The sequence below is a fragment of the Trichosurus vulpecula genome, chromosome 3 (assembly GCF_011100635.1).
Source record: "Trichosurus vulpecula isolate mTriVul1 chromosome 3, mTriVul1.pri, whole genome shotgun sequence".
NCBI classification, from domain to species: domain Eukaryota; kingdom Metazoa; phylum Chordata; class Mammalia; order Diprotodontia; family Phalangeridae; genus Trichosurus; species Trichosurus vulpecula.
This window is the reverse complement of record NC_050575.1, coordinates 207,455,713-207,483,151: the sequence shown is the minus strand read 5'-3', so window position 1 is coordinate 207,483,151 and position 27,439 is coordinate 207,455,713. Positions and strand designations below refer to the sequence as shown.

Below are 27,439 nucleotides of genomic sequence, written 5' to 3'. Positions count from 1 at the left end.
GTAAGCTACACAGTAAGCCCTCTGGAAAGAGTTTCTGATTGATTGACACCTCAGAAAGTGTTTTTGTAAATTACAAAGGGTGATAGAAAGGTGAGCAGTTATTATTTAGTGATAAAAGTAGGACTAAGAACCCAGGTCTCCTGTCTCCTAGTGCAGTATACTTTTCCCTAAGGTACCACCATGCCAACATGTGCACGATAGATCTAGACTTAGAGGATCTGTGAGTTCATTGATGTCTGTCCTCCCTACCAGTTCAGATTGCAGTCCTTCTGCTACAGCTCAGCAGTTTTGATAATTCACTTGGATCAAAAACTTCCTCATCCTGATGCTAACCCGATGATGAGGGTCTCTGACTTTAGGGAGGCTGGTCCTCAGATAGTGGCCATCCAGTCTATCTTTGGGGGTCTACTAGAACCCTTTTTGGCTGGGAATAATAACAGCCCACATTTTTTATTATACTTTAAGATGTGCCAAATATTTTACATGTATTTTCCATTTGATAGACACAATCACACAATAAGCTAGGTATTTGGGAAATATTTAACCAAATAAAAATACAATAAAATGATAATATAACACTATAAAACTAAGTCAATATGTCACCCACAGGGATCCTTTTGTACAGATTAATGGCTCCTGACTCTATTCGAGTTTGGAATACTTTTTACTGATGAGTAAACCAAGGCTTGGCAGTTAAGTGACTCACCCAGGGTCACAAAGCTAATAAGCACCTGAGGAAGGATTCGAACCCATGTTTTCCTGACTCCAAGTCTAGTACTCCAACAGTGTAACACTGCCTCTCTCTGATAGAACTTCCACAGCTTATGCTCCACCGGGATAGTCTTAGAGGACTGAGAGGCACCTAAATAGAACATTAAAGCAGGCCCTGGAATAGGTCTCATGGCTACAGCTATCATATATAGAAATACTGGACAACCATGATGCTAAATTTTGTTCAAAAATACTTGGGGCAGCTTGATGGTACAGTGGATAGAGCGCCAGGCCTGAAGTCAGGAAGACCTGGAGTTTGAATCTGGCATCAGCCACTTCCTAGCTGTGTGACCCTGGGCAAGTCACTCAACCCTGTTTGCCTCAGTTTCTTCCCTTGTACAATGGGGATAATAATAGCACCTACCTCCCACGGTCATTGTGAGGATTGAATGAGATATTTGTATGGCACCTAGCTCAGTGCCTGGCACATAGTAAACATTATAGAAATGTTATTAAAATTATTTGTTCAAAACATGTTGGTTCATGGCTTTATATAGGCAGTTCCCAACTTTAAAAGGTTTGTTCCAAAAGATTCTTCCTTAGGTGGCTCTTTAGAATTTAGAAGCCATTTCCCTGTAGAAGCAATGGATAACATAGTGGTTAGGGTCCCAGGACAGGCTTCCAAACCCTATTTAATCCATGAAGAATCTGAAATATTGGACTATGCCCATAGTACTAGAGCAGAGGTGTCAAACTCAAATAGTCAGGAGCCATTAGTCCGTACAGAAAGATCCCCGTGGGCCCCATATTGACTTAGTTTTATAATGTAATGTTATCGTTTTATCGTATTCTTATTTGGTTAAATATTTCCCAATTACATTTTTAATCTGGTTTTTACAGCACTTAGGGAGTGCTGTGGGCTGTGTGTTGGATATCTCTGTACTAGATTCTAGCTACCACTTGTACCTAGGTCTCTGGGAGAAAATGCGGTCACTTTTTCTACACGATTCTTTGTTTAAAATGTGTTGCAGTCTGCTCACGCCCACCATGCACCTCCCCATTGCCCTATGGCTGAACATCAACTTGTTTTTCTGAGACTGTAGTTACTCCATGATTCACAACTATACATTTGGGAAATTAGTGAGAGGAAAAACAAAGCATTAGTTCAGGTTTTCCTAGATTTTGTTGTTTTGTTCAGTCGTGTCCAACTCTTTGTGACCCCATTTGGGGTTTTCTTGGCAAAGATAATATAATGGTTTGCCGTTTCCTTCTCCAGCTCGTTTTACAGATGAGGAAACTCCAGGGTCACATGGCTAGTAAGTGTCAGAGGCCAGATTGGAACTCAGGAAGATGAGTCTTCCCTAGATAGCCACCCCAAATTCTAAAGCCACAAGCAACACGGCTAATTAAATGTTCACTATTTATTTTCGTCATGTCATAGGTCCAATCTGTGATACAGTAATTTTATTTTTACATGCAGCAGTACATCTTATGGCACATTGGGGTGCTTTAATCAATACGTACAATTCACCTATACCCATTTCAGAGGATTTAGAACATGATTGTAGAGGTTCATATAGGTTTTATCCCGTAAGACATCCTGCTGGTCATTTCCATGATTTGCCTGATACTGAGTCCATGGTGAATAACACGCCCTGCAGTTAGGATGTCATTCTTACACAAACATGGGTGATGCTCCAACCATCCTCTTTATGACATGGTTTTGGGCCACGTGTTATGGTGTAAATTGGGGCCTGCTCATGGATGGGCTAAGGCTAAGAATGAGGAGGAAGTGCAGAGAGGGGGCTGAAAACTGGGCTGTGGTAACTTTCTTTAGGTACTGGGGAAGGGAGGATGAAAAGAAAGAGAAGGAACAGTCCTACTCAGGTGAACACAATAGCCAACCAGGGTGCCAGAGGACTCCCCGTGAAATGTGCTACTCACCTCCTCGCAGAGGTGATGGACTCAGGAATGAAAACAGGCCCACTGTGGGGACACAGCCAATGAGGGGATTTGTTTTGCTTCACTGTGAGTGTTTTTAACAGACATTTTACTTTTCTTGCTTTCTCAATGGGGGGAGGGGGGAAGGAGGGGTAGGAATGAGGGCAAATCTTTGTGAAAATAAAATTTAATTAAAAAAAAAAAAGAGCCAGAGAGGAAGAAGCATATGAGGCCCTTTAAGGTGCTGAGTCAGCAGCAGCCCAGGAGAGGTCAGGCACTTGGGCATCTTCTTAACTTAGCTGCTCTCCTGCCCTTTCACCTCTTATATAGTCTATCTAGACCTAGGCTCAGCTCTCAGTTCTGCCAATTACTACCTGAGTGACCTTGGGTAAGTCACTTCCCTCCCTCCATAAGATGATGGAGTTGGACTGGATGGTCTCTAGGGTCCCTTCCGGCTCTAGATTCTATGACCCTATCACACAGAAAGCAAGTTGGGAAATCTGGTGACCAAACTGTGAAGGGATCCCAGGATCATAGACTCTCTTGGGGCTGGAAGGGACCTTGAAAGTCCTCTGTTCAAAATCCCTTATCTTATGGATGAGAGGGCTGCTGATGGCAGCTTACACCTGTAACCACTGCTACTGGGGGAGGCTGAGGCTGAGGCCGGGGGGTTCTGGGCTGCACTGGGGCTAAAGCAGATTGGGTGACTAACTAATATCAATATGGGGAACCCCTGAGAACAAGGGGAAGAAACCAGGCTGCTTAAGGAGGGATAAACTGACCCAGACCAGAAAAAAGAGGCAGGTTAAAGCTTTTGTGCCCATTAGCATTTGGGTTGGGCTTTGATGTGGCTACTGTACTTCTGGTCTGGGTGAGATAGGGAGACAGTCTCTAAAAAATAAAATAAAAATAAAATAAAATAAAATTTAAAAAATGATGGAATCAAGACCAATAGAGGGCAAGTGACTTTCCCAAGGTCACACAGGTAGTAAGTGGTGGAGCTGGGATTTGAACACAGGCCCTGTGACTTAAAACTAGTGTTCTGGGGAGAAGATGGGGCAGATAGTAGAGAGGTAGAGAAGGAACAGGAATACCAGGGAAAGGGCAATGGGGAGAGTGGGAAGGAGGGATGTTGAGTCAGAGAAGGGAAAGATTTAATTCCAAGGCCGTCAGCCTTAGAGCTCTTCCTTGACCTGAATATGGAGTGGACAGAGGCGCAGGGGCTCAGGGGGAGTGTCTGCCCGTGTACCTCCTATATAAAAATAGGGTCGCACCTCCCCAAAGCGGCCATGAAAGGTGTAGAGGTGGGCCTGCCGCTCTGCATCGTAAAAGGAGAGCTCCCCCTCCTCACACTCCAACTCTACACGCAGGCGCTGAGGTAACACAGGGCCCAGGGGTGAAGCCGAAGGGTCGGATGCCACACAGTGGTCCCCGTCCGCTCCCCGGGTGCGGCAGATGTACCAGAACCCCGAGCGGGCGTCATGGTAGCAGCTGTGCGAGTGCCCGTCCCCACCAGACTCTCGACGAGTCCGAGCCACACCCACCCGCCAGTTATGGAGCCCACCCAAATCCACCTCCCAGGTGTGGGAGCCATGGGAGAAGGCCCGGGAGCCCAGCAAGCAGGGGGAGGATGAGAAGCGCTCAGGGTTCTCCACTTGGACCCGATAACCATGGTTGGTGACCTTGGTGAGGTCGTCAGAGACAGAGAGCCAGCCGGCTGCTGTGTTGGGGTCAAAGCTGAAGGGCACTAGGAGAGAAGAAGAAAAGGAATTTCAGCAGCCTGGCACATAGACTCCTTGCCCTCTAGCTCATCCCATTCTACTCTGTCCCTTCTGACTTTTTTCCCCACACCTGTGATTTCATAGGCATATGGAATTTCTGACGAGAAAATTCTCTTTGCCAGTGGAGACTGGCATCTACTTTATAATCTATAGTCTGAAACAGTTGTCTGGACACTGAGAACCTAAGAGGTCACACAGCTAGTGTGTGTCAGAGATGGGGTTTGAACCTAGGCCTTTCTGGCTCTGAAGCCAGCTATACAACTACTACCATGCAGGCCCTCTCAGATTTCTCAGAAATGGGAAATATCTGGTCAGCTGCCTTTGGATTATAGAATTGGCTATTACAAAAATTAGTAAAAATTAGTACTGTCCCTATCCCAAGAGGCTCTGGAGTAGGAGTTCTTAACCTGGTCTATGAACCTGGTTTTTAAAATATTTTAATAATAATTTTAGTATAATCCTGTATATTTTATTTTATGCATCTAAAGACATTACTCTGAAAAGGAATCCATAGGCTTTACCAAACTTCCAGGGCGTCCTGACACAATGAAGGTTAAGAACCCTGGCTCCAGAGGAGATGGACCTGTCCCAGGGTTCTTGTAACAATGAAGGAGGGCTAAGGTGTTGCCTTCCAAGGTTATGGCACTGACTTCTGAGAAACAGGTCATTCAGTGCCCCATGTGGTTTGGTACAAGCTCCAAGCTCTGGAGGGGTCACTATCCTGAATTCTAAGATGGTCCCAGGGCTCCTGATGGCATCAAAGGCCGCTTCTGGGGGTGTGCATCTCATGGGAAGAGGGCCAAGGTCTTTGAACAAAGAGGTCAGTTCTGGGGTTCAGAAGAGGATTTCATTCTATTGCCAGGAGGTCCTAGTATGTCAGGCCTGAGGGATGAAGGTTAGAAGACATTTGGTGTTTAGTCCAGGGGTGGGGAACCTGTGGCCTTGAGGCTACATGTGGCCCCCCAGGTCCTTCACAGAGAAATTTTGGATTCACTTGAGGACTGCAGATGTACTTGAGGACCTAGAGGGCCACATGTGGACTTGAGGCCTCAGGTTTTCCACACCTGGTTTAGTCAATCGGTTGTGTCCAAATCTTAGTGACCCCATTTGGGGTTTTCTTGGCAAAGATACCAGAGTAGTTTGCTATTTCCTTTTCCAGCTCATTTTACATATGAGGAAACTGAGGCAAATAGGGTTAAGTGACTAGCACAGGGTCATACAGCTAGGAAGTTTCTGAAGGCTGGATTTGAACTCAGGTCTTCTTGACTCCAGGCCCAGCACTCCATCCACTGAGCCACCTAGCTGCCCCTTATAAGGGATACACTTAATTTTATCAATCTTTCCACTCTCTCAGAACTTCTGAAAACTTGTGGACAGGGGACCCTGATCTTTTGGAACTCTAATGCAGCCTAGGCTTGCCAGAAGTTCCCAGAAAAGACTTTGGGATGCTCCAGCAGCACGGTACAATGAAAGAGTACTAGATTTGGAATCAGAGCATCTGGGTTTAAATCTTGGCTTTGCTAGCATCTGCTAGTGCTTATATCATCTTGGGAAAGCCATTTTACTACTATGGGACTCAGTTTCCTTAGCTGTAAAATGAGGTTAGACTAGATGGCCTAGAAATAGAATGTACCTTCCATGACTAAATCTGTGATCCCTGGGATCTGCCCCATCTCAAACCTGCCCTGCCAGAGCAGCCTCAAAGTTCTAAAAGTAAGCCCTGAGTTCAAGGATGCTACCTAATGACATCCCATATCTCACTTATCTCCAGAGGCATACACAATTTGGCTAATGGGGGTGGTTACTTCTCAGTCTAAAGCAATCAAGGCATATTATTATATTCAGTACCCCCTGCATTAAGACCAAGGGGAGCATGCTGGCAGGTAAAATTTACAGGAGGCCTAAGATCAGGTGCAAGTGACATGAATGATAGGTTTGACATGAAGCTTAGGTTTAATGAGGGTTGGAATAATATTCTAATACCTAATCCTCTCTTAGGAGGCAGCTATGTGACTCAGTAGATAGAATGCTGGGCCTGGAGTCAGGAAGACCTGAGTTCAAATCCAGCCTTAGACACTTTCTAGCTGTGTGACCTTGGGCAAGCCATTTAACCTCTGTTTGCCATTGGAGAAAGAAGTGGCGAATCTCTCTGGTATTTTTGCCAAGAAAACCTCATGGACAGAAGTTCACAGGCTCAGCAAGAGCTGGAAATGACTGAACAATACCCACAAACCCTTTGTCATGTTCCTCATCTCTCCCTTCCTTCAGAAAATACCTTCCCTTGAGGTAGGGCTCTGATCACTATAGAAACTGAAGTCCTGCACAACCTGGCTCTAAAGTAGCTTTCTAGACTGATTTCACATTCCTTCTCACACACTCCAAGTTCTAGCCAAATTGGTCCATTTGCTGTTCCCCACAATATTCCATTTCATCCGCCATACATTTGCACGGGCTGTGCCCCATGCCTAGAATGCTCTCCTTCTTCACATCGACTTCTTGGATCCTTTAGCTCCCTCTAAGGCTCAGCTTCAGTGTCACTTCCTTTCAAGGCCTTCAGGGATCCCATGACTTTCTCTGTATTTACTTTGCTTGTATTCAAAATTTACTTTTTGGGGATACAGTTCCCCAGCTATATTCCTCCCCCCAGGAGAATGTGAGTGTCTTGCAGAGAGGGAGGATTAATGTCTCTCTTTCTATCCCCAGCACCTTGCACAGTGCCTGGCAGATAGTGGGTGTAGAATCCATGTTGACTGAATTTAACTGAAGGGAACCCCACTCCTTGAGGTATGTCAAATACAGAGGGCATGTTGAGGTTTCTGGGCCAAGGGCTGGGTCTTAGCAGTTACTATTGCTTCAAGTATCTGTCTGGCAGGACCATCCATCCCATAGATGCTTTTGTCCTGGCTGTCATGACAGGCTGGCTCTAGTGGGCAGCCCTAGCCTGGTCCTAAGGATTGCCTAAGACCATAGCACAAGCTGGAGATCATCCTTTATTACTGGTCACATCTTCTGGGAGGACAACTATATATCAAGATCATACACACACACACACACACACACACACACACACACACACACACACACACACACAAAGGTTGGCCTTCAGAGTGAGGTATATGTGTATATGTATGTGTGTATATATAGAGTGATACGTATATGTGTATGTGTGTGTTTATATATACACAAGGGTATAGTATCGAAGTCTAGACATGAAGAAGCGAAGCTGGGAGGGAAAGAAAGGAAGGAAGGAAGGAAGAAAGGAAGGAAGGAAGGAAGAAAGAAAGGAAGGAAGGAAGGAAGAAAGAAAGGAAGAAAGGAAAGGAAGAAAGAAAGAAAGGAAGAAAGAGAAAGGAAGGAAGGAAGGGAGAGAAGGAAGGAGAGAGGGAGAGGCAGGGAGGCGGGGCGGGGGGGGAGAGAGAGAGAAAGGAAAGGAAGGAAATAAAGATAAATAGATAAATAGATAGATATTGCTCTGAATGCCAGCAAAAACTGTAGGAGACTATGCCTTATAGCCCAGTATTTCCCCTAAGCAGGTACCTTCTCTACCCTAACAACACCCTGTGGTCCCAAGCTTTTCCTCTCCCTTTTATGTGCTGCCTTCATCCATTAGAATATAAGGTCCATGAGGGCAGGGACTGTTTTGCTTTTGCATGTATTTTTATTCCCAGCACTTAGCACAGTGCCTGGCACACAGTAATTGCCTGATAAATGTTGATTTCCTGCTGGCCTGTTAGACCCTACTTTGTGGAGGCCCACCCACTTTGCACTTCAGCTATTGGATGAGATGGCCTCTAGGGAAGGGTCCCTTTGAGGTCTAACATTCTCTGATTCCACAAAGATCCCTAAGACCTTGATCATTCAGACTAATGTACTAGAGCAGAATTTCTTAACCTAGGTTCTGTAACCTTGTTTTTTAAAACATATTTTGATGACTGATTTTCTACATGATTGGTTTCCTTTGTAATCCTGTCTAGTTTTATTTTACGCATTAAAAATATGATTCTAAGAAGAGGTCCATAGGCTTTACTAGATTATCTAAGGGGTCTATTAGCCCCAAAATGGTGGAGAACCCCTGCACTATAGGGATCTGAACTGAGCACCTCCAAAGTTTTTTTTCCCTGAAAGGCTGCTGCTACTGCCATCTGGTGGATGCTCTGACATTTGCATGGGCAGGCATCCTTGCTCACTCACAACAGCTCCCAGGCTAGGGTGGGCTTTAAGTCTTGGCTGCCATGTCTGCCAGCTGCATCCCCTTGTTAAGCCTCCTACTAGCAAGAATCTAAGCTTGGGTATGTGGGATAAGCAGAATGTGGTAAACAAGAGGAAAAGGAGAGGGTTTGAGGCCAAGGAAGCAAGAGACTAGAGATACTAGGGATGACAAAGGTTGGAATAATGGGGAAGAGAAAAGGGGGTGGGGAAGGTGATGGTGTAGGGAGTAAGAGAGATGTAAGTAAACAGAGTGGCAGGTACCCTTAGGGAGCAGTGTTCTAGGAGAGGATGTTAGGGAGGTCGTTGAGGGAACTGTGGGGAAGGTTAGTGGGCAACTCTCTCAGTAATGGGGGAAGGATGGATCATGTGGGCATATGCATCCTTGTTTATCTCCCTCATTAGAACATAAGCTCCTCCACAGTAGGGGTTGATGCATTCTTTGTCTTGGTGCCCCCTGCACCTAGCAAGCCAACAACAAGCACTTATTAAGGCCTCATTATGTGCCAGGCACTGCACTAAGTTCTGGGGATACAAAAGTAAAAAAGTCCCTGCCTCAAGGAATTCACATTCTAATGGAAGAGACAACATGCAAACAACTATGTCCATACAAAATACACATGGATGATTTCAGAGAGAGGTGGCTTCAGAGAGAAGGCTTGAGCATTGCAGGGGGCTGGAAAAGGCTTCTTACAGAAGGTGGGGATTCTGCTGAGACTTGGGGGAAGTCAGGGGAGTCAGGTGGTGGAAGTGAGGCAGGAGAGTATTCCAGCCACTGGGGAAAGTCAGTGAAAATGTATTCAGTTGGGAGACTGTGGGAAGAATGGCAAGGAGGTTGGTGTCACTGGATCACAGAATAGATGGACAAAAATAAAGGGTCAGAAGAATGGAAAGGTAGGAAGGGGCCAGCTTATGAAGGATTTTTTATTTCTATCCTGGAAGCAATAAGGAGCAAGTGGTTTTATCAAGGAGGGAAAGGACGTAACTGGACCTATGCTTTAGGAAGAGCACTTTCACAGCTGCATGGAGAATGGACTGGGGTGGGGAGAAATGGAGCAGAGAGGTCAGCAGTTTACTACAGTAGTCCAGATGTGAGATGACAAGTAGTCCACATCAGGGAGGTGAGAGTGTTAGAGCAGAGAATGGGACATATACAAGAGATGCTGCAAAGGTAGAATTTATAAGGGCTTAGCAACAGATTTGGGGCAGCTAGATGTCACTGTGGATAGAGTGCTGGGCCTGGAATTAGGAAGACTCATCTTCCTGAGTTCAAACCCAGCCTCACTTACTGTGTGACCCTGGCCAAGTCATTTAACCCTGTTTGCCTCAGTTTCCTCATCTGTAAAATGAGCTGGAAAAGGAAATGACAAACCACTCTGGTATCTCGGCCAAGAAAACCCCAGATGAGGTTACAAAGAGTTAGACAGGACTGAAAACAACTAAACAATGACAAGCAACAGATTGGATTATGGGGTGATGAGACAGGGTAAAGGTTGAAGGATGACCCCTAAATCGAGAGCCTGGGTGACTTGGAGGATAATAGTACCATTGACAGTAATAGGGAAGTTTAGACTAGGGAGGTCTAATTAGAGACGGGGTGGGGAGGGGATAGAGGAAGATAATGAGCTCAGTTCTGGACATGTTGAGTCTAAGGAGCATGTACTTCAAGATATTCAGCAGACGGAGATATGAGTCTGGAGGGCAGCGGAGTGGTTAGGACTGGATAAATAGATCTGACAGTAATCTGCAGAGAGATAATTGAATCCATGGGAACTGATGAAATCACCAAGTGAAACAATATAGAGGGAAAAGAGAAAAGAAGAGAGCCCAGGCCCAGGACAGAGCCTCGGGGGACACTCACAATTAGGGGACATGATCTGGATGAAGATCCAGCAAAGGAGATTAAGGAACAGTGGTCAGACAGGTAGGAGAAGAACCAGGAGAGAGCAGTGTCCAAGAACCTACAGAGAAGAGAGTATCAAGGAGAGGAAAGTGATCGACAGTATCAAAGCCCCCAGGGAGGTCAAGAAGGATGAGGATGGAGAAAAGGCCATTAGATTTGGAGATTAAGAGATCGATTTGGAGATGAAGTTTCAGTTGAATGCAGAGGTCTGAGCCAAACTGTAGAGTTAAGAAAAGCATGAGGTTGACAGGAAGTGGTGGCACCTGTTTTAAATGGCCTCCTCATGGAATTCGGCCATGAAAGCGGGGAGAGACATAGGGTGATAGCTAGCTGGACGAATCAAATGAAGGTCTTTTGAGGAGGGCATTTGTAGGCAGTAAGGGAAGCAGCCAGAAGACAAGAAGAGACAAGATTAGTGAGAGACAAGGGATGATACATAGGAATCTAGCTGCTAGAACGTAGGTGGCAAGATTTTGACTCAATAGGAGGAAAAAGGGTCAGAGAAGGGGTTTTTGTTTTGATTTAAAGGGTGGTGTCTACTACTGTTCAGTGCTTGGATGAGGCTTTGTCAGAATGGGGTCAACTGGAAGAGTAAGGTGCAGGAAGAGGTACAGGTTGGTTTAAAAGTGGGGGTCATCTGGATGGTAAATAGGAAGCTAGGGGATATCGTCCTGCTTCCAGAGGCAGTTTCCTAGCCACCTTTAGCTTTCAACCCAAAAAGCAATTATTAATATTGTTACTAATACTCATAACATAAATATCATTAATATTAATTTAATCCACAAAGCACTCATTATATGCTTGAGATAAAAAGAGGAAACAAAAAATAGGTCCTGTCAACTGGCTGGGTGGTAGAATCAGCAACCAAGATCTCAACCGACTAAAACGTTGGGCCAAATCCACTAAGATGAACCCTAACAAGAATGTAATGCAAGGCATTTACATCTTGTCAGGATAAGATTGCTGCTACGGGCCTGTTTCAGGATCTGGTATGGGGGAGAAGAGATGGGTAGAACTACTTTCCCCTCCCTTACTCCTTCCCCATCCCAGGATTCTCTACTATTTTCCACTTCCCACAGTCCGCTTTTTCCCCTTACCACCTTTGAGTTGGTTGTCACCACAGGAGCTGCCCCAACACTTTGGGTAGGAAGAGGCCTGGCAGAGGACCCTCTCTCAAAGGCCAGGGCCCACCAGCAGCTATGTGATAAGGCTCAGTCACAGCAGCAATGGCTGAGTCAGAGCTGGTGGGAGGAACAGAGTTAGAGCTTGGAGTGGACTGGGGGCGCTCTCTGCTCGTCCCCAGGTGGGAGCTCTGATGGAAACTGCAACTCACACAAGCCAATGGAGCAAAGTTGTTGGTAAGGTTCAAACCCACAGATTTCATATATGCTCAGCTCACACCAACAACATTCAGCAGCAAATGATCAAGAATCATCTTGGCTTTCTGCTGCACAATACCCATTTCGTTTCCCTGGCCTTCATGGGTCCTGTTTTCTGGATTTTTATAATAACTTGTTCTGATGGCTTTCTAAATTCTCCATCTCTTTCTCCAGGAAATCCCAGTATGTGCCTCAGAACTAAAGAGCTTCTCATCCTGGCAAAATAGAGTGAGGTTAGGGGACATACTTGTTTTGTTTTTTAAATTTATTTATTTTCAGTTTTCAACATTCACTTCCACCAGATTTTGAATTCCAAATTTTCTCTCCATCTCTCCCCTCTCCCAACCCCAGGACAGCATGCATTCTGATTACCCCTTCCTCCAATCTGTCCTCCCTTCTATCTAGGGGACACACTTATATGTCATGGTGCTCACCCAAAAGCAAAGTCACATTAGTTTAGAGCTGGAAGATGCCTCCGGACATCTACTCTAATCTCATTTTACAGTTGAAGAAATTGAGTCTCAAAGCTAGGGAAGTAGCCTGCCCAATATAATGCCCCTAGTCAGGAGCAGAGGTGGATCTTAGGCCTGGTCTCCTATTTCAGTGTACTTTTCACTATGCACTGCCTTCCCCACCCTCACCCCCTTCCCTCCATCCTGGAGAGCCCTCCCACTCACCAGCTTCAATACTGCTTAGCATCTTCTTCCAGACACGGTACTGCAGGGAGTCCAGGTACTTGCTGACATCAATAAGCATTCCTGGTTGGATGGGCTCTGGCTCAGTCGTGCAGGAAAGCCTAGGCAAGGAAATAAGGGGTGGGGGGGCCCACAAGGGCACCAGTGGGTGAAAGGAAAGGAATTGGGTTCCTTCTCTCTCTCTTGCTACTTGGGCTCCTCTGACACTTTCAGAGCATCAGAATCAGAGATCTGGAAGGGACTTCAGTGGCCAACTAGTCCACTCTGAACCTAAACAAAAATCCTCCCTGAGTCCAGATTTTTTTTTCTAAGATCTCTAGTGAGGGGAAGGGGGCAGCTAGATGGCTCAGGGGATAGAGTGGCAGACCTGGAGTCAGGAAGACTCATCTTCCTGAGTTCAAATCTGGCCTCAGATACTTTTTAGCTGTGTTACTCTAGGTAAGTCACTTAACCCTGCTTGTCTCAGTTTCCTTATTTGTAAAATGAGCTGGAGAAGGAAATGGCCAACCACTCCAGTATCTTTGCCAAGAAAGCCCCAAATGGGGTCACAAAGAGTCAGACGTGACTGAAACAACTCAACAACAAGAGTGAGGGGAAACCCACTCAATGTCCTGAGGCAGACTGTTTCTATTGTGATTTGGATAGCTCCAATGGTTGGGAAGTCCCACCTTACATCAAGCCCATCAAGTGTCTCTTTTGTCTCTTTGCCACTTCTGCTTGTTGCTTCTAACTTTGCTTGGATCCAGGGGACAGAATATGCCTACTCCAGGGATGGGAACCTGCGGCCTCCAGGCCACACGTGGCCTTCTAGGTCCTTAAGTGTATCCTTTTGACTGAATCCAGTAGAATTTTGAGGCTGAAGGTTCCCCACCCCTGGGTCTTTCTTTTTTCCAGGTGAAAAATTCCCAGTTCCTTCAACCATTCCCCATACAACATAGACATGAGGTCCCTTAACTTGTTGGTTGTCCTCCTCTGGTAGCAACTTGTTCGACTTGTCAATGTTTTGCCCAAAATGTGCCTAGAATTAAATTTTATACTCCACATACAATCTGACAAGGGCAGAGAGTAAGAGAATTATCATCACTTCCTTTGCCTAAGGGCTGCATTGTTTTTTTGGCTTCTAGATTGCTACCACATATTGAGTTTACTTCACAAAAATTCCCAAAGTAGCCACAAGAAATTCTAGGCCAGGGGTGGGGCAGGTGGCCTGAAGTCTGCAGGTTCCCCTTCTCTGCTCTAAGCACTCTCTCTAATGCTTTGCTGGAAGATCACAACAGGAAGCTCAGGCAAGAGAGTTTCACTCAGCTAAAGTGATCTGAGATGCTCACATCCTATTTGGACATCCTTCTGCTATTTGGACATTAATCTGACTAAATAAATCTCCTTTTGTTAAATGTGGAATGACCTATGAGTGTCTCATTTTGTTACAATATCTAACCTAAGTAACTAGCCCAAGTCAGGGCCAGCCTAAAACACCTTGAAAGCCAGGTCATTGCCTGCCGAACAGGTAAAATTATTAGAAAACTCCTCCTTATATTGAGTTGAAATCTATCTCCCCATAACTTTTATCCAGTGGTCCTGCTTCTGCTCTCTGGAGTCTATTGAAGTCAATAGAATAAATCTATTGCTACTAAAGAGAAACTCTGCATTTAAACTCAATACCATTTAATCCAGTGCTATGCTCCCCCAGGCTCTGAGGGAGAAGGGACTTTACGGATCAGAGATCAAAGCATCATAGGTTTAGAGGTCATCACATCCAACTCACTTATTTTACAGAGGAGGAGATTGAAAGGCAGCTAGGTGGCACGGTCAATAGAGCACTGGGCCTGGAATCAGGAAGACCTGAGTTCAAATCCAACCTCAGATACTTGCTAGCTGTATCACCCTGGGCAAGTTATTTAACCCCGTTAGCCTCAATTTCCTCAACTGTAAAATAGGGATCATATTAGCACCTACATTCCAGGGTTGTTGTGAGGATCACAAATGACATGATGTTTGTAAAGTGTTTGGTACATTGTCTGCCACATAGGTGCTTAATAAGTAAATCCTTCCTTCCTTCCTTCTTTTCTTCCTTCCTTCTTCTCTTTCTTCCTCCCATAGAGGCTAAATGACTTGCCCAGGGTCACACAGTCGGCAAGTGTCTTGAATAGGATTCAAACCCAGCTTTTCCTGACTCCAAATCCAGGACTCTGTATACTGTACTATGTTACCTCTCACCCTTCCTTATGGACAAGTCTGAGACAGCCCTAATTCTTCCCCTAGTACTCCACAGGGATGACTTACTGTGGGGCCAGTGTGCTAGGTGCTTTGATCTATCTACTGCTTCTTCTCCTGTTACAAATAGTGACTTCAAAAGCCCCAGGGAGAAAATAACCCTTTGTAATATACTGTACTGCTAAGTCATAGATGGGTGAGAGCACTCAGGCCAGTCCTCACGCCATGGTTGAGCATCATTGGATTCATCATTGGATCATTGGTGTCATTCCCTCAGTGACATGGGAGTCCTCAGAAGTAATAACCACACTATCTCCCTGATGCTCAGGTACCTCATGAGCATCCATGAGTAATACTAAAAGAACTAGGCAGTATTTACGCCTCTTAGATGGCTAAGCCCACTGGTTTCTTATTTAGGGCCCCGTCCTTGTGGCTCTACCCCCAGAGAGCTAAGTCCAGGGGCTTCAGAAGCTCATGGTCTCCAAAGTTCTTGGGTCAACTGCCCTCTTGGGTACTTGTATAAGAAAAATAGGCCTTTCCTAACAGAGCTGAGCTCTTCAGATGTGCTGACCATTCTGGAAATTACATGGGCTTTGAAACTCTCATGGTGGGCTGTGCCTATAGGGGAGGATCATTCTCAGAACAACATGGCTAATCACTTTTTTACACTGAGCAAAGCAAGGGTCCACCTACCTCATTTAAAATCATTCCATCTTAAAGTCAGTCACACTTGGGGGGTCAGTAGGGCAGGGACCGGGAGGGCAGTGTGGTGGGGGAGAGGAGGGACTATCAGTCACAGAATGAAAGCAAATGGAACTGGATATGGATTAGACTTAGGGTTCAAGGACTAAAACCTACGGGATGGGGGCCAAGGGGGTGGGAACAAGGGTAAGACAGGAGAGGAGGCTTCAAATCCTGTGGATAGATCTCTATTGTACAGACTTCTTGTCCTCCTCAAACATTCACTGTTGTACTGGGGTCATTTTAAATGCCTTTCTGTGGACTCCAAAGGTGGTTCTGGAATGTGCCTTCAATGGGCCTTGGTTACTGCTTCACTAGAACTCTTTCATATGTCTAGGTGTGACTGGGGCCACAAATGGGGACAGCTAAATATACTGTGCTGTGATTCTTTTTAATATCCTGTGGCTTCATGCTAGGAAGAAAGGGGGGGGGGGAGGAAAGAAGGCAATAGGAAGGAAGGAAGGAAGGAAGGAAGGAAGGAAGGAAAGAAGGAAGGAAGGAAGGAAGAAAGGAAAGAGAAGGAAAGAAAGAAGAAGAGGAAGGAAGGGTGAAAGGGAGAAAGGAAGGGAGTAAGGAAGGAAGGAAGGGAAGAAGAGAGGAAGGGAAGAAGAGAAGAGAGGAAGGAAGGAGGGAAGGAAGCTGTATGATTCGTTTGTTCCCCAGTTACTTCTAGGAACTTACCTACGTTTACGGCTCTTGTGTTTCTGAAAGAAAAAAAGAACATACAGTAAAGAGATAAACATTTAGATTCAATAAAAGCCAACATTTATCTGATACATGATATGAACCTGACTGAGGCCCCAGAAAAATTTCACTCAGTTTCCAAGCCTGGGAAAGTGAGGGTGTCACAGCTCTACTATTTGTTGTCAACTTTTTGGCTTTCAATCTAAATGAGGGTTGGGGAACCTGGGGCCTCAAGGTCATATGCGGCTGTCTAGGTCCTCAAGTTCAGCCCTTTGACTGAATCCAAACTTCACAGAACAAATCCCCTTAATAAAAGGATTTGTTCTGTAAAACTTGGACTCAGTCAGAAGGCTACACCCAAGGACCTAGAAGGCCACATGTGGCCTCAAGGCTGCTGGTTCCTCAACCCTGGGCCCTAAACTGACCTGTCCACCCATACATGCAGAGACATTTTGAAGGCCATGCATAAAGACAAAACTCACAGGACAACATTTTAGATTAGAGGCAGAGAACCTTTTTTTTCCTTCTTTCTATTAAAGGTCAATAATTAAAAGTAAAAAAAAATCAAGGAGCCTAATTAAAAAGCCCAGAATGAATCTGTTTATTTATTTGTTTTTTTGTCTTGTCTTTGGAGGGGGGAAGGCAGGGCAATTGCGGTTAAGTGACTTGCCCAAGGTCACGCAGAAATTTGTTTATTTTTAAAGGGAAAAATAAAAAATGCAACAAGCATTTATTAAACACCTACAATGTACTAGCCACTGTAGCTACCAAAGCAAAAACAAAATCATCTCTGCCCTCAAAGAGCTTATATTATATTGGAAGGAAACAAAAAGAATATAGATTAGTGAATACAAAATATAAAGTAAATCTTCCTGAGTTCAAATACAGCCGCAGACACTTCCTAGCTGTGTGACCCTGGGCCAGTCACTTAACCCTGTTTGCCTCAGTTTCCTCATCTGTAAAATGAGCTGAAGAAGGAAATGGCAAACCACTCCTGTATCTTTGCCAAGAAAACCCCCAATGGGGTCATGAATTGTCAGACACGATTGAACAACAACAAAAACAAAATATAAAGTAATTTGGGGAGGAGGGTAGAATAGAAAGTAGCCACTAAGAGGATCAGAAAAGGCCTCACACAGGAGGTGGTATTTGAGTGGGGTCTTGAAGCAGCTAGGTGGTATAGTGGATAGAATGCTGGACCTGGAGTCAGGAAGACCTGACTTCAAATCCAGTCTCAGACACTTATTGTGTGACCTTGGGCAAATCACTTAACCTTGGTCTCCCTCAATTTCCTCAACGATAAAATGGGAATAATAATGGTACCTAACTCCCAGAATTTTTATGAGGAAAAAGTGAGATAATATTAGTAAAGCACTTAGCATATAGTAGGTGCTTAATAAATGCTTATTTTCTTCCTTTTTTCCTTGAAGGAGGCTAGGGATTCTAAGAGGCTGAAGTGAGAAGGGAGTGAGTGAATTCCAGGCCTGAGGGATGGGCTAAACAAAAGTACTAAGACAGGAGATGCAATAATATACACAGGGACCTTTTTTGATGGATTACAAACTGTTCCACTCATCAGCTCTTAAAATGAAGTGTGGAGAATACCAACCCGATTCAGTAAATATGACAAACATCTCCATTCCTGGATATAACCCAGGGAGGAGAAAAGATGGAAGAAATTAAGAGGGAAGGTGTAAGACAAAAGGAAAAAAATGTACCCAGCAAAGATACAAGAGAAAGTGCTTTTGTGGAGTAGCATCTCTGCACCTTATGGCCTTTTCCAATACTGTCGCTCTAGAGTCCAGGGGTGGGGAACCCGCAGCCTCGAGGCCACATGTGGCCCTCTAGGTCCCCAAGTACAGCCCTTAACTAAATCCACTTGAGGACTTAGAGGGCCACGTGTGGCCTCAAGGCCATGGGTCCCCCACCCCTGCTCCAGACCTTCAAAGAGATGTTGCCTTTGTGCATCTATCAGCCAAAATGGGAATGTCTCCCTTTGGTGCCTGCCTCCCAGGCTCCCCACCTCTGGGTGACATGCTTAGCTAGTAAAATTCCATACTTATGGGGGCTATATTCTAATTCCAATCCATATTCAAATTCACTATATTAATTTTAAAGTGTTAATTGAGCTGATCACTAACATTTTTAGACAAGTTTTTGAACTCTCTCACATGTCCCTATTAAATAGCTAGGAATGAAATTACTTCTTTGCCTAAAAATTAAGGCATACACATAAAGTCATGTAATCAGTAAAAACTCAAACCCAAAGCAACAAGCTCAGGACATTGACTTTGTTATGGTGTATAAAATGTTTGACACAGATAGACATGAACTTCTAGCGATTTAAAAAAAAAATTACATATAAACCACAAAAGTATAAAAAATTTGAAGAACTTACAACCATGAGCAGAAAGTGTTAAAGCCCCCACTTCCCTCCCTGGGACAGACTTCTTCCTCAGTCCTCCTCATCTTCTGGGACTCCTATCTTCCTAAACCAAACCCTTTGCAGCTCAGGGCAAGGCAAGGCAGGTGAGTTAGGTAGGGATTCAGAGGATAGGAGGAGGGAGGGAGTTGGATTAGTTTTGGTGGAAGAGAGGGGAAGATCAGAAGGAAGAGGAAAGGACAAAAGAAGGGTCAAGGAAAAGGGAATGAAGTTAAGGAAAAAGATGGGAGTTACAGGTCAGGAGTCAGCCAGAATTGGTTTACTGAGCAGCCAGTGATCCAGCTGGGCAAAAGGCTCTGGTATATTGAGTCAGGTGTGGAAGTCACCAATACTCTTAATTTTCAGTTCACATAGATTCAAAGAAATGCCTATCTATTTAGTGAGGCACTTGACTTTTCTCAGGCCTCTGTTTCCCTACTTATAGAATGGAGGTAATAATATTTGTACCTCCACAGCTTTGTTATACAGGAAAGTGTTTTGTAAATCTGAAAGCACTATAGAAATATGAGTTGTAATTATTTTTTGCCTCTGCTCTAGTCTACACTTAAATCATCCCAGGCAGATTAGTATTTATTCCAGTCTTTAAAATCTCTTCAAAGAAGTAGATCCTAAATCAGCTGCATATTGACTTAGAAAACCACAATTTAACATTATCTATGTTGTATTGTATTTTTACTTATTTTGTTAAATATTTCCCAATTACATTTTAATGGCCATATGCTTAACACCTCTGCTCTAAATCATATCTTCTTAACAACCTGGTTTTGCCTCACGTTCAGTGAGTTTTTATATCTTCCTTAAATAAATGTCTTTTGCTTCAATTAAAATCCCCTTCTCTTTTTTTACCAGGTTTCTAACTGAGTGAAAAACCAGCTGGTCTATCTATTGAATTTTTGGCATCTGGACCTATGACATCATCATTGTGGGGAATGTTTATTGGGAAAACTCCCTTTACCAAGAAAATCAACAACTGGGAGGGGGGGGGTTAAACAATCTGCCCATGTTCATACAGCTAGTGTGTATCATAGGAAGGCCCTGAAACCAGCTATCTCTGACTCCAAGGCCACCAGCTATCTATTCACTGTCATGCTCTGTCTATTCTTTTTGCCAGGTAAGCTCAATTCCCATAGCCCTTTTAAAAATATAATTCCTACTAATTTCTGCTGTTGTTTTGTGGACTCCACCCAGGTGAGCCAAACTTCTGGTGAGACTGTAGGACCTAGATATGATATAGAGTATGGAAGGTTCCTAACCTCACAGAACCTTTTATGCTTCCAGTCAATTCTCTCCATTCTCTGGCATCAGCATCACCCAAAGTAGCCCCCAGTTTCTCTATGAGGAGAGGAGAGAGGAGCAAGCAGGTTGCTATAAGGGTGCTGGGTTTGCTGCGAAGCTCTTGGAAAATGTAGAGATTCACAGGGAGCACTTTTCTAATTAATAACTTCTAGCCATCCTAAAATTCTGGAGCAAGGAACCCTTTTTATCAAGAATATCTGCTGGTCAGCACCAAAAGTGGGGCACGAAGAATTGGGAGCAGCCAGTTCTGCTGGTCCCCTAGATACTCTTCATACAAAAAGACTTTATGTGTTCATTCCATAGAATTCTTTCTATCCCCAGGCCTCAGGGCTGAGCCTCTTACCATGAGAAAAGAGATATCATCTTCTTTCATCTCCATCTGTAGCCGCCCGATCTCGTGAGCCAAGGCCTCTGTCTCTTCTGCCAACTGTTTCATTTTTTCTTCTACCTGCCTCAGTTTCTGCCCAGCCTCCTCAGTCACTGCGTCCAGGGCTGCCCGCTCTTCTACTCTCAAGAACTCCCGGAGTTTCTCAAACTCCTGCCGGATCCTGCCCTGAAGCCAGGCAGCTTCCACCTACAGCAGATGGGAGAGAATATGAGCTGAGCAGAGGGGTTAGAAAGGCCTGGGAGAAGGTACAGAGTGAGGAATTAGGAGACATGGAGAAAGGGGTCCAAGTTAGGCTGGAGACAGAAAAGAGTAGGAACAGAGAGGAGATTTGTCAAGGCTGAGGAATGCTGACCTTGAATCTTCGGGTGAATTTTTGTGTTTAGAGGCTGAGAAGGATGATTTGGTAAATAAATGGATTAATTTTTCAAAAGTACAGTAATAAGAACAATAGTTAACATTTATTAATAGTTAATTAAATAATTAAGTTAATTAATAGTTACCATTTAGTACTTTATGGTTTGCCAAGTTTTAGATATATTATCTCATTTGATCCTTACAACAACCCTGTCAGGAAGGCACTATTCTCTGCATTTTACAGATGAGGAAGTAGAGGCTGAGTCAGGGCACATTCACATGGCTACTAAGGGTCTGAGACTGACTTTTATCTCAGATCTTCCTGACTTCAGATCCAGTGCTCTACCCACTACTCAGCTCTTCTTAAACTGTGGGGAACAGGAGCACCTGTTGGTCAGCACCCAAAATGGTGCTGGGCAAGTAACCTCTGGGGCCTCAGTTTCCTCTTCTGTAAAATGGATAATTTCACCTCAAGTACCTACTTATAGGGTTAACAGGATCATAATTATAGAACTGTAAGGGACCTTAGAGATCACCTAGTCCAGCCCCTTCATTTTACAGATGAAGAAACTGAAGCCCCTATGGAGATCCAATGGCTTGCCCAAGGACACTGTTAAGGTGTTTTCAGTCATGTCTGGCTCTCTGTGACCCCACTTGGGGTTTTCTTGGCAGAGATACTGGAGTGGTTGGCTATTTCCTTCTCCAGCTCATTTTACAGATGAGGAAACTGAGGCAAACAGGGCTAAGTGACTTGCCCAGGGTCACACAGCTAGTAAGTATCTGAGGCTAGATTTGAACTCAGGAAAAGGAATTTTCCTCACTCCAGGCCCAGTACTCTATACGCTGAGACATCTAGCTGCCCAAGGTGACACAGGTAACAAATGGCAGAATTAAGATTTGAATCCAAGTCCCAAATCCAGCCCTCTTTTCCCTGTACTTCTTTTTGTCTTGAGGCTCATATAAGATCAAATATTTAAAGTGTTTCAAGCATTTATTAAGCACCTGCTATATGCCAGGCACTGTATGCTTTCCATATGTCAGTTATTATTCTTGCCTTCCCACTGAGAGGGAGGGGGGTGGGGATTTTCCAGAAATGTCAGGCAGCACATACTGCCCAGTTGCTACAGAACAGAGAAAAGACTTTACGGTCCCATGGCTGGACTGTGACAAGGTCTACCCTCATCACAGAGATGGGGAAATCAGGGAGATGGCACTGACTATCAGAATCACTGTCACCACTGAGGATGAGGCCTGACAAAGTACTCCAGGATGTGGGGACCTGGCCTTTGTTGCAGTCTTTCAGGGAGGCACCACTGCTGACAGGGTCAGGCCGCATTACAGTTAAGCCTCTGGACCCAACGGAACTGACATTTTCAGGGAGGAAGCAGGGATATGGCTTTGACAGCTGATGAAAGGCCCAAATGTCTGCAGGCTGCCCCTGACCTCATCAGCTTTGGCTGTTACGGCCCCTCACTGTTCATTGCTGTTGGAATTGCATGAGTTGTAGCTGGGCATTTTTAGAATGGCTATCCAAGGTAAGCAGCATGGCAAAGTAGAGAGGGCACTGGTCTTCGAGGCAAGAAGATCTGCCCCAGACACTTACCAGCTATGTAACCCTACGCACAGCAACTAAGATTTCTCACCCTTAGTTCCCTCAAATGCAAAATGGAGATAATGAAGGTGAAATGAGATAATGCATGGAAAACTTTTGCAACTCTTAAAGTGTTATGCATTTAAATGCCAGCTATTATTGTTAATCAATCAACAAGTATTAATTAAGTGCTTACTGTGTGCCAGGCACCGTGCTAGAGACTGGAGGATATGAATACAAAAAGTGAAATCCCTGCCCTCCAGAACTTTACATGTAACAATTTACTATGTAACCTTACATGTAACAACACATACACATATAAGTAAATACAAAGTATCTTTGCAATAACCTTCTATAGCTCATTTTACAGATGAGGAAACTGAGGAAAACAGGGTTAAGTGACTTCCCAGGGTCACACAACTAGCAAGTATCTGAGGCCAGATTTGAACTCAGGAAGATGAATCTTCCTGATTTCAAGCCCAGTGGTCTATCCAGTATACGACCCAGCTGCCCCTTACATAGCCACCATTAAACAACAAAATAAAAAGTATATGCCAAATAAATACAAAGTAAGTTTGAGCCATAACACCAGCAACATATTGGCTACCCAGAGCCATTATCTGAAAGACAATGTTGCACAGTTGATAGAAGATCAGGAAGATCTTGGTTCAAGTTTTGACGCATTCTAGCTATGTAACTATGGACAAAGTTACTTAATCTCTCACAGCCTCAGGCAGCTCTTCAGGACCACAGTTCTTAACCTGGGGTCCACAGATTTCAGGGAGCCTATGAACTTGGATGGGATAAAAAATTACATCTTTATCTTCACTGACTTTTATTTTCACTTGTAATCCTATGTGTTTTATCTTGTTTGTTTTAAAATAGTTTTCGGAGAAGGGGTCCATAGGCTTCACCAGACAGCTGGGGTGGGGGTAAGGGTTCATGACACACATGAAAAAAGCTGCTTTAAGAAAGGGATAAAAATTAGTTGCCCATTTGTATAGGTAGAGGGAATTTCTGCACTGGGGGTTCTCCACACTGATGAAATCAGAAATCTGGATGATTCCTGCAATATCTCCCCAGCCCCACCTTCCCCAATCACCATACTCAATTGCAGACTGGGCTCTACATACCATCTACTCTAAGCCTAAAGATAACACTTGTGAAGTATTTAGGGCATATACACACAACCAGTTCCATGAGTCCCATGAAGCTGAAACCTGCCAGTAAAGACAAGAATTCAGCATGAGGTTCTTAACAAGAAGTTCAATCAAGCTTGTCCTATGAGAAGTGATCCTCAAGGGATGGAGCTCTCCTCACTAAAGCAACAGTTGTACCTTTTCTGAGACATCCCATCTGAGGTCTTTGGCAGTTTCATTAACATCATCCATATGCTCTATTTATCACTGAACGGGTGGACTAGGTCACTAACAAGGAGTTCCTGGAGTACTACAGGTCTAGTAGCACTGAAACCCCACCCCCTCCTCACAACTGGCTCTTGCTACAGGACAGAAACAGGTAGACAGGTGTAGCCATAATGGCTTTTGTTTTCTTTGAATGGCTCAGCTTGCCTCATTGAGCCTCTGGACACTGTGGCTTGCTCTTCCGGGGCAGGAGGCCCGGGGAGCATGCCGGGAGGCAGACGGCTTCCTGTGTGGGGAGTCATGGGGCTGGCTGAGGGGAGGTGTTAGCTCCAGAACCTGGTCTACCCTAGGGGGAGGAGCCAACTCAGGAACCAATCGGCCCTGGTCATTTGGGCGGAGCTTGATGATGTCAGAAACCCTATAAGAGGGGAGAGGACAGCTTGAAGATTCTTCCTCTCTTTCCTTTTCCGGTTGGAGCCAGAGGCAGTTACAACGACCGTTACAGAGGCAGTTACGACCGTTACATCGTCAGTTTCAGTTGCAGCTTCAGTTTCAGAAACAGACACAGCTGAGGCAGGAGCTGCCAGCAGCAGAGCTGATCTACGGGAGGAAGCTGAACAAAGACTTCAGTCCAGTGGGTAATCTTATTACCATCAAGGGGGAAACATGATTTTGCTTTACGCAATCATGTTTCTCTGTAGCCTCCTGGTTACTCTTTCAAGGCGTACTTATTGGGCCTGGAAGATTATGACCAACATATCAAAATGGGGTTGCTGGTTCATGGGTTGGTTACTGTTGAGCCTAAATAAATGTTTTGATTCTTCTGCCTTCTACTATGAGAGTTTCTTCTATCCGGCGATTCCGAACCTTTCAGACATGTTTATGATCTTCTTTGAGATTATAAACTCGGCCCTCCTGATACATTTGGCGTCACGAACAGGATCGCTAGGTATAAGATCTCTATTTAGAAGCAGAACAATTTCAGAGGAAGAGATAAATATCCCAGGATGGGAGGATCCATTTTATTCCTCCCTAGCAAAAGAATTGGCTAAAAAAGCTGGACCCTGTGAAAACTGGGAACCAAGGCTACGGAGAGGAGATCCTAGGGATTTGGAAAAGTGTTTACGAGAAGTTGGGATTCAGTCAGGGGCATCACTATCTAGGCAAAGCTGGATAGTGTTATCAGCCTACCGGCTAGTATACGAAAGATTGAGATTAAGTGAAAGACATAGGGGCACTCCTACCCCACAGGAAGAAGAGGAATCTCAGATAGCAGGAGACCAAACTGACTCAAATGAGAACTTTTCTATTAATGTGGCTAAGAGCAACAGGAGACCAAAAAAGCCCAGAGTGCATTTCAACCCAGCCCAGAAAGAGCCGGCTGAGGCACAAAACACTACTGGGGTTCAGGATGTGCCTCACACAGAGAATAGGAGATGGTTAAATGATCAGACAAGGGCTCGACCCATACAAAGGAGGAAGACAGAAACCCGAGGTGAAGATTCAGTTACAAGGGAAATTCAGGAAGATTTCTCACCGCAAGAGGTCACAGATATTTTGAGTAGATTCAGCCAAAGAATAGGAGAACCATTGATATCTTGGATGGTAAGACTCAGTGATCAAGGGGCCGGTGGAATATCAGTAGATGGGACAGACTGCATGAGATTCATAGGTATCAGCCATGATCCTCTAGTTCAACAAGCTTTTAGGGAACATCATCAGCAAGGAGATGGTGATAGCAGGACTACTCTGTTGGCATTAGCCGCTGTGGGATGCAATAAGAGATATGATACTGATTCTATGTGGCCCACTGAGCACAGACCCTGGTATTCACTTAGAGATTGTATCATGAGACTAAAGGAGGAGGTAATGAAGACTGCCATTATGATAGGAACTGCAGACAAATATTACAATGATCCAATGGGACTGTCTCATAGGAATTTAATAATTAGGACAGCTCCCCCTGCTTATAAACAACTAATTTTGAATTTATTGCTTGGAGAAGTAGGGAGCCGTCTTACAACAGTGATAAATAAGATTTTACAGTTATATGACTTAGGTGACTGGGGAAGGGATAGATCTCCTCGAGAGAGAAGAGTGAATAACCAGCAAACTTGGCGCCAAAGGAGAGTAACAAGGAAAGAAATGTTTACTACTTTATTGAGAGCAGGGGTAGGTTTTGAAATGATAGATGGAATTCCAACCAATGAATTATACAGAATGTATAGAGGACTTGATAACACGAGAGATAGGGAAATCAGAACTGCTCCTGCAAATGCTACAGATGTTGAACCTTCAAACCCAAGTGAATCATATGAAAGGGAATACTAGGGAATAGGCCGAGCCCCAGTCCAAATTAAGGAAATACACAGGCTGGATTGTAGACCTCACATTAACTTGACCATATATTGGAAAAATGGGTCAAGTACGGTAACTGAGGCATTAATAGATACTGGGGCCGAGGCCACCCTTATTTATGGAAATCCAGACAAGTTCAGCCATGGAACTCCTATTACCATCACAGGACTAGGAGGGACTGAAATATCAGCCAGACAAGTTAAATTGATGATGAAAATTGGACAGTTGCCCAAGAAAGAATATAGTGTGGTTATTGTGCCTATTCCTGAATACATCATTGGAATAGACATTTTGAAGGGTATGACCTTAAATTTACCTGAAGGGAAATACCAATTTGCTGTGAGGAAAATAGGCATTAATGCAGTCTTAGTGGGGAAAATCAAGATGGATCCAATCACTTTGCCCGAACCTTCTGAAGTAATTACTTTGAGGCAATATCGTGTGCCAGGTGGGCAAGATGAAATTGCCAATACTATAAGAGAATGTGTTGAGGCAGGAGTGTTAGTCCCTACAACTACTCAATGGAACAACCCTGTCTGGCCAGTCCGAAAGTCAGATGGAACATGGAGGATGACAGTAGATTATAGACAGCTGAACAAAGTGACTCCTCCCTTGTATGCTGCTGTCCCAGACACAGTTACTTTAATAGAGAGAATACAAAAACGTGAAGGGACTTGGTATGCAGTTATTGATTTGGCCAATGCCTTCTTTACAATCCCAATAGACCCCAAGCAATGGAATCAGTTTGCTTTTACTTGGCAAGGCCGACAGTATACATTTACACGCCTGCCGCAAGGATATATTCATAGCCCAACTATTTGCCACAGGATTGTAGCTGAACATTTGGATGAATTAAAGTTACCTGGTGTACAGCTTACACATTACATAGATGACATCATGATACAAGGAAAGAATATAAAGGAGGTGGAGGAGAGTTTAGTATTATTAATTGACCATATGAAAAGCAAAGGATGGGAAATCAACCCCGCAAAGGTTCAAGGGCCAGCTCAAACTGTAAAATTCTTGGGGATACAGTGGAATAGAGGACTGCGAGAAATTCTCCCACAAGCTCGACAAAAAATCCAGGATTTTCCCACCCCTACCAATAAGAAAGAGGCCCAAAAGTTCATAGGGCTGTTTGGTTATTGGAGACACCACATCCCACATTTGGGACAGATTTTAAAACCCTTGTATAAAGTCACCAGAAAGAAATATGAATTTGACTGGGGACTTGAACAAAGTAGAGCTTTTGAGGAAGCAAAGGCTGCTATTCAATTAGCTCTAGACTTATGGCCTATGCAAAATGGGCCAGTGGAGTTACAAGTGACTGTACAAGATGACTATGCAAATTGGAGTCTGTGGCAAAAACAACAAAGCCGAAGTGTACCTT

At 44.3% G+C, this 27,439-nt stretch overlaps 1 protein-coding gene across 1 annotated transcript in view; it reads right to left on the bottom strand.

The window, feature by feature from the left end:
• Positions 1–2,117: 2,117 nt before the first annotated feature.
• TRIM35 (tripartite motif containing 35) overlaps positions 2,118–27,439 on the bottom strand; it is a 47,149-nt gene continuing 21,827 nt past the window's right edge. Inside the window, exons 3-6 of the mRNA XM_036748397.1 lie at positions 20,338–20,568; positions 16,253–16,275; positions 12,599–12,717; positions 2,118–4,399 (exon numbers count right to left, since the gene is read on the bottom strand). Of these exons, the coding sequence (XP_036604292.1) occupies positions 3,828–4,399; positions 12,599–12,717; positions 16,253–16,275; positions 20,338–20,568 (945 nt within the window). The 3' untranslated portion in view covers positions 2,118–3,827. The remainder of the gene's footprint in view (positions 4,400–12,598; positions 12,718–16,252; positions 16,276–20,337; positions 20,569–27,439) is intronic.